Genomic DNA, 7,908 nt, shown 5'->3' with positions numbered 1-7,908 from the left:
TAAGTGGGTCAGTGCATGTCTGCGCAACCCCTAGGATCATCGATACTCAACTCAACAACCCTGAATTTTGATCACAAGTTAAAGTCACAACTGATTATTCATAACGTTCATAGGAAAAGGGTCAAATTATCGAGACTTCGTGAGCGTGTTATAAAAATGGCAGACATTCCCGTTTAACCCGTGAGTTGCAGACAGCATCACTCAGGTTGAAACTTTCCATTTTAAGTAACTTTTCTTCCAAAGTTGAAAAGATATGAGTTAAGAAACTTCTAAGTAGGTCATGTTTTGAATAAGTTTAACTGTTTAGGACGTTCCGAAGAATTGCTGATACCTCCTCCTATTTATTGGATTATGCGTTGCTCCAATATTTGAGTTTTATCATCTTCGAAATAGCAAAGGTATAAAGAGCAAAACACTAAGATAGTTTGTTTGGTTGTTGATAAGCACAAAGCTACACAATGGGTTATCTGTGCTCTGTCTTCCATGGGTATCGAACCCCGATTTATAGAGTACTAAGCATGACGACTTACCGCTGGGAGTGGCCACCAAGAAAGGGTGAGACGTGGTTTTTTAGGGATCAGTTTGTACAGTTTCAATGTGTTATCTGTGCTCTGTCTTCCACGGGTATCGAACCTCGATTTATAGGGTACTAAGCATGACAACTTACCGCTAGGAGGAGCCACCAAGAAAGGGTGAGACGTGGTTTTTAAGGATTAGTTTGTACAGTTTCAATCCTTTCTTAACTATTAAAATTTTTGAACTTAGTTGCTCGTTTCATTAATCACATATAGATAACTAATCACTCAGTATACGTTATAACATTTTATTCCTTGCTTAACTCTGAAGAACAATTCCTTGGTGTTTACCAACAGTTGTCCTTGGATGTATGAATAATTCCGATTTTCAGTGTGTAACGTGTGTTGGTTTAAAAACCTTTTAACCAAATAAAAAAATGTAATGTGCATTAGGTCTGTTTAGTCAAGAATTCCGAGAAGGGGACATTGTAAAATTAAACATAACGAAAAAAAGAGCAATATATATATAATATAAATGTACTTTATTTGTTAATAGGCTTACGAAAATAACCATATACCAAACAAGCTTGTCCTGGTGGTTAGTGTGCTCAACTCGTAATCTGACGGTCGCGGGTTCGAATACCCGTCCCACCAAACATGCTCACCATTTCAACCATGGGGGCGTTTAAAGATAAAGCTGAACATTTGCAAAAATTGTACACGTAATTAATTTGCATTTCTTTTTCAAAATTTGTATAAATATAGGTTTGATTTTACCGTTCTTACGCCAATAGTTATCTAGTAAATGTATTAACCAACGCCATCTATTGATATAATAGCAAACACTAAAATTATGAACAAATTAATAATATAACTTAAATAGCATTTTGACAATAGCTCTTATTGTAGTACAACATTTTGTACTTGTTTATTCAAAGGTAACACTGCAATGTTTTATTTAATCTCATCAAAAATTGAAATGTTAAAATGTGCACTTGAACATAAAGATTAATCGATATTGGTGATCATTTAAATGATGCTTCTCCATCGATATTGGTGATCATCTAAATGATGTTTCTCAATCGATATTGGTGATCATTTAAATGATGCTTCTCAATCGATATTGGTGATCATTTAAATGATGTTTCTCAATCGATATTGGTGATCATTTAAATGATGCTTCTCAATCGATATTGGTGATCATTTAAATGATGTTTCTCAATCGATATTGGTGATCATTTAAATGATGTTTCTCAATCGATATTGGTGATCATTTAAATGAAGTTTCTCAATCGATATTGGTGATCATTTAAATGATGTTTCTCAATCGATATTGGTGATCATTTAAATGATGCTTCTCAATTGATATTGGTGATCATTTAAATGAAGTTTCTCAATCGATATTGGTGATCATTTAAATGATGTTTCTCAATCGATATTGGTGATCATTTAAATGATGCTTCTCAATCGATATTGGTGATCATTTAAATGACGCTTCTCAATCGATATTGGTGATCATCTAAATGATGTTTCTCAATCGATATTGATCATTTAAATGATGATTCTCAATCGATATTGGTGATCATTTAAATGATGTTTCTCAATCGATATTGATCATTTAAATGGTGCTTCTCAATCGATATTGGTGATCATTTAAATGATGCTTCTCAATCGATATTGGTGATCATTTAAATGAGGCTTCTCAATCGATATTGGTGATCATTTAAATGAAGTTTGTCAATCGATATTGGTGATCATTTAAATGATGCTTCTCAATCGATATTGGTGATCATTTAAACGGTGTTTCACAATGCAGGTAAAATAGACATTACAGGCCCTGAGCCTTCAATACTCCTCTCAGTGGCACAGAGGTAAATCTACTGACTTTGTGTTTTTAAAACCAAGTTAAATAAAAAAGGCGAAAGGGAGTAATTTATGGTAATTAAATTAATCAAAATATTAAGCAGTTAGGCCCGGCATGGCCGGGTGGTTAGGGCGCTCGACTCGCAATCTGAGTGTCGTGGGTTCGAATCCCCATCCCACCAGACATGCTTGCCCTTTCAGCCGTGGTGCCATTATAATGTGACGGTCAATCCCACTATTCGTTGGTAAAAGAGTAGCCCAAGAGTTGGCGTTGGGTGGTAATGACTAGCTGCCTTCCCTCTAGTCAAACACTGCTAAATTAGGACCTGCTAGCGCAGATATCCCTCGTGTAGCTTTGCGCGAAATTCAAAACAAACAAACAATTAAGCAGTGATCAACATCTTTACACGTTTCGCTGACTGCTTACCGTAGAAAGATCCCTAATTTTGTTAGTTTGCTTGTTTTATAGCAAAGCCACATTGGGCTATGTTGTGTCCCTTATGGGATATCTAGCCCCGGATTTTAACGCTGTAAGACGGTAGACATACCACTGGGGGTATCTATATAAATAATACGTTTGCGTTTGTCTGTCTGGAACTTTTCTCGCAAATTTCTCTATCACACGCTGCACTTCTCATATTGTTTAGAAATTGTTTGTTTTTATAGAGCAAAGCCAGATTGGGCTATATGCTGTGTATACCGCGGGAACTCCAAATTTTAGCGTTGTAAGTGCGTAGACTTACCGCTGTCCCACCAGGGGACATATATCGTTAGAAAGGCCTTTATCCGAGAAGTTCGCATTGTATATTAACTTTTCCATTCAGAAAAATACCTTATCCGTGTTTTGCTTAGTCAAAACTATTTAATGCAACGAGTATGCTACACGATGGCACAATGTCTTTGTCATCACGTGACGACTGGCTTCGATTTCAACTTTAGTATTTTTTACTTGCAAAAAAATTACACTAAATACAATTGGTATGGGCTTTCTCGACTTATTTAAGTCTAAAATGCGCATGCGTAGTTGGTCCAAAACCACATGCTTATCACTTTATGAAAACGCATTCAGACGTTTCTGCATAATCAGCTGAGTTTGTCTTCATCACAACTTTACATTTACTTTGCAATAATTTAGCTTCGATTCGTTTCATAGACTGCTATAAACACTTTTAGCTGCTTTTTTCTTTAGTACTTGTTTTAGTTTTCGTTTTAACTCATAAAACCGTATCATACACTGAACACTCATAACTGTTTCATACAACATTACGAAAACCATTACTATACTTTACTGTTTACTCTACATGTAGTTTTATTACACAAAGTTACGTCTAGACGAGTTTGTTTGTCTGACCGCGTCAATTTTTTTTCATATAGATCAGGATTTATCGATCTAACACACAATGCCTAGAAGAAAACGCTGTTTATTAAATGCCGTGCATGAAAATAATAGAATAATATATGTTAGTGTTATGGAATGAGATGTTGTAAACCTACACTGCGACAATATTACTGAGGTCATTCAAGGTCAAGTCCTTCTGAAAAAAGTGTACACAATAATACGAAGAATTTTAATCCCAATATGGCCAAACTCGCTCGACAAGAACAACAGTTATAGACATAGGATAAATATCCTAACAGTACACCAAAATGGTGGGGAAAAAAGTCGATAACTGCGTTCAAACTGATGTGATAAATCCCTATATCCTGCTTCTTATCCCGTTCGTACAACGTTACTGCGTAAATGGGCCTGTAGTACGTAGCCGCTGACACACATTTCTTTACATTTGATGCGAAAGATGACGTTTTTTCATCTATTTGGCTTAAAAACTGGCATTCTGGTGAAATTCTCCAGACAGTAAGATCATGTTAAATTGTTCTTCAACTAAATACCGTAACTTAGGAATCGCTAAAGTTAATTAATTCTATGTATTGAGCTTTTATTTGGATACTTTATAACAGTTTTGACCTATGAAGGATGAGATGGCCTGTTTATGCAAAATTCGGACTTTAAGCCTAAAAAGCAGGGCCTGTGTAGTAACTAACAAACTTTGCTATGATCGGATTTTAATTTTGTGTGGCACATCTCCACATGCACGGAGGGGGTACATTTACGCATACAACTGTTATGTAGTTTTTCAAGAACGATTTTGGTAATTTTCAGTTTAAAACGTTTTATTTATTATTTTTTACACTTTTACCATTCATACTTTAGGTATGCTGAATATTAATAACATTAAAGAAGGACCTTAAACGACCTTAATAATATTGTCATAATTTAGGCCTACAACACAACCATATTCCATATCAATATTCTCCTATACTTTTCTATTTGAGGCCTGGTATGACCTGGTGGTTAGGGCGCTCGACTTGAAATCTGTAGGACCGAATCCTGTCATCAAACATGCTTGCTTTTCCAGCTGTGGGAATGCTATAACATGACGACCAATCCCACTACTCGTTGGTAAAAGAATAGCCCAAGATTTGGCGGTGGGTGGTATTAACTAGCTGCCTTCCTCTAGGACGGTTAGTACAAATAGCCCTCGAATAGCTATGCACGAAATTCAAACCAAATCAAACTTCCCTATTTCTAAATAATTTGACTGCCAGTGGACTTCCGATATAACTATGGGAGAGTTGAAAATGTTGATACTCGTGGGGGTGGATTGGTGTTTTTCAGCACATTAACTCAACGATCCCTGAAACTGATCATTTTTATTGGCTGATATATCACGTTACAACTTTATCAGAATGTTTTCATATTTGAGACACATGATATAAAACCGGGTTGTGTTTCTATAATAACAGCTGACTTTACTTCAACATATTTCTTAATAATATGAACTTCCGAATGAAATTAAACAATAATAATACAACAGACACGGTAATGGTTGAGACATTAGCAACTTGCTTGACAACAACTTGTTATTGTGTGAACTGGATCATGTTGTAATTCTTCATCGGTTTTAATTTATGTCACAACACAGGAAAATTATAGTATGTTTGGGGTTTGATTTATTTAAACATAATAACACATCAAATATTAAAGTAATTGTCATGATTTAATATTCGTATTGTTGTTTTACTGGATATTAAAACTGCATCCTAAACAACCATTAGGCCTATTATATTTTATAACCCTACATAAAGGTTTTGAGACGGCTTGACTGGGTAATGAAAGACTTTATTATAACAGTACGACGTAACGTCGAAGACTAATAATGAAGTTTTTTCTTTCATTACCCAGTCAAGCCGTCTCAAAACTTTTATTTTCTTAAAAGTGGGTTCCTCATTATCAAGTTATAACCCTACATGTTTATCAGACCCACGGACTGAATAAAGAACATAATGTTAAAAATATAGTTAGGCCTAATAGAATGTCTTATGACAAGTATAATTAGTTACAACCATGCTTTTCCAGCTTAGAAACAACGTTCACACCATAACAGTCATTGTTGTAACATGTGGCTTGTATAAACAGGCCTAATGATGATCTCTATATTAGGCCTAATAGAATGTCTTATGACAAGTATAATTAGTTACAACCATGCTTTTCCAGCTTAGAAACAACGTTCACACCATAACAGTCATTGTTGTAACATGTGGCTTGTATAAACAGGCCTAATGATGATCTCTATATTAAGCAAAACGTATAATTGGCAATGAACACAAGGGACATAGTGTGGTTGAAATACTATTATACAGCCTTCTTCCTCTTGAAAAAAAAACCTAAGGAACTGACTAAAAAATGCAATGTTCAAAAATATAATATACCTAATCCTAATGTCTTATGCAAGCATAATTAATTATTCTTCGTCAGCTTCACAATAATTCTTATGAAAAACTATAGCTTTGTTAACTTGATAAAATGAAGATAGTATCAATCTCTAGTAAACTGTCAATACAAATGTTTTATCACTAAAAAAAAAGTATTGTGGCGGTCGAAGATCTTATATAACTTTGGATTTTTCGTTTCTGTAGTTTTGATAATAACCTCTCCGTTATATAGAGGCTCGTTTATTATCTTCTACTTCAAGAGGATAAAATAGACTACCGTGTATACTGTCTTCCCTGGATTGTGAGTCATTACACGGGAATAAATATATGTTGTTCTTGTTGCTAGATGGCAACAGGGAATGTTTGTGCTTTGAGGTCCTCTTTCTTGAGTAACACGTACAGGAACAAACGGAAGAAACGTCTTCAAACTCGGATGCATCAGGCCCATGACAGGAAATGACACTTCCGTTAGCGGTAATGACGTCACCTTCAAGGCGAACTGCTTGTTGTGCTGCCGTCTGTGCTTCTACCTCGTCTCTACGCTCGTCCTCGGTGTTCATGGTGAGGAACCGCAACACCAGGAGATTCATTGCAGCGGACACGACGGACAAGCCGAACAGAATAAACACTAAACTAAAGGCCACGTACTCGGGTTTGCTCTGGAGGGCGCTCTCTTTTTGTAGAGCCACATAGTCCCCAAAGCCTATCGTTGTTAGAGTGATAAAACAATAGTAAAAGGCATCAAAATAATTCCAGTATTCATAGCGGGAAAACACCGCAGCCCCAGTGGTCATCAATAAGGTAGACAGAATGGACACTAGACAGATGAGGTTGGTCTCTGTGACCTCCGTGTTCTTCATCTTGAGGCACCGTTTTGCAGTCTTAAGTAAGTATGCCACGAAGGTGTTGAGCCGTTCGCCAATACTCTGGAACATCACTAGGCCTAATGGGATTCCTGCTAAGGCGTAGAACATACAGAATGTCTTTCCTCCCCACGTGGCTGGTGTGGAGTGACCATAACCTTTAGTGAGAAAGTAAAATATATATAACTGGTCATTAAAATCATATAATTTCCGCAGCCACCAGCCAACATAAGCGAAATATTTTACAAATAACATTTCAATTTTTGTTACTGTCTTGGGGATGGTCACAATGTATGTTTACCTTCCTTACTGAGACAAACAAGTCAAGGTTTGTACAATTATAACAGTAATGTAAATAAAGTAAAACTCGCCTAACACTTTGCCATCACACTAGGTAAATATAAAGTTATACACCGAACTCCAATACGTGATTCGTATGAACACCTACGACATTCGGTTGTTCGGAAACAGGATCGGAATTTGATCGCTTGGGGCGATCGGGAGGGTCAGGTTTCTTTCAAACCTCTTGACTGTTTTATGGTGTAATAGTATACAATCATACTGTTGTACATAAATGTACAGCGGTTCTGTCTTCCCTTTCAGGATCATGTCCATTCATGTAACACTACATAATTTTGTGAATATTTATTACTTCTCTTCATTTGAGTTATGAATAACGCACAAACAGCTCCATGAATAATTATGTTTTTAATAGAATTATTTCACCTAGACGCATTTTACATAAAATACCCTTTTAAATACGAGATTCACTAAGTCTGTTTGTTTTGTTATAGAATTTCGCACAAAGCTACACGAGGGCTACCTAATTTAGCAGTGATAGACTAGAGAGAGAAGGCAGCTAGTCAACACCACCCACCGCCATCTCTTGGACG

General features: G+C 36.2%; 1 protein-coding gene across 1 annotated transcript in view; it reads right to left on the bottom strand.

The window, feature by feature from the left end:
* Window positions 1-6,347: 6,347 nt before the first annotated feature.
* The window catches only part of LOC106473596 (two pore potassium channel protein sup-9-like), a 4,028-nt gene continuing 2,467 nt past the window's right edge, over window positions 6,348-7,908 (bottom strand). Inside the window, exon 2 of the mRNA XM_013934280.2 lies at window positions 6,348-7,173. Within this exon, the coding sequence (XP_013789734.2) occupies window positions 6,377-7,173 (797 nt within the window). The 3' untranslated portion in view covers window positions 6,348-6,376. The remainder of the gene's footprint in view (window positions 7,174-7,908) is intronic.

The sequence above is a fragment of the Limulus polyphemus genome, unplaced genomic scaffold (assembly GCF_000517525.1).
Source record: "Limulus polyphemus unplaced genomic scaffold, Limulus_polyphemus-2.1.2 Scaffold6309, whole genome shotgun sequence".
In the NCBI taxonomy this organism is placed as follows: Eukaryota; Metazoa; Arthropoda; class Merostomata; order Xiphosura; family Limulidae; genus Limulus; species Limulus polyphemus.
Note: the sequence above shows the minus strand (reverse complement) of the source record. Positions and strands in the feature narration are given on the sequence as shown.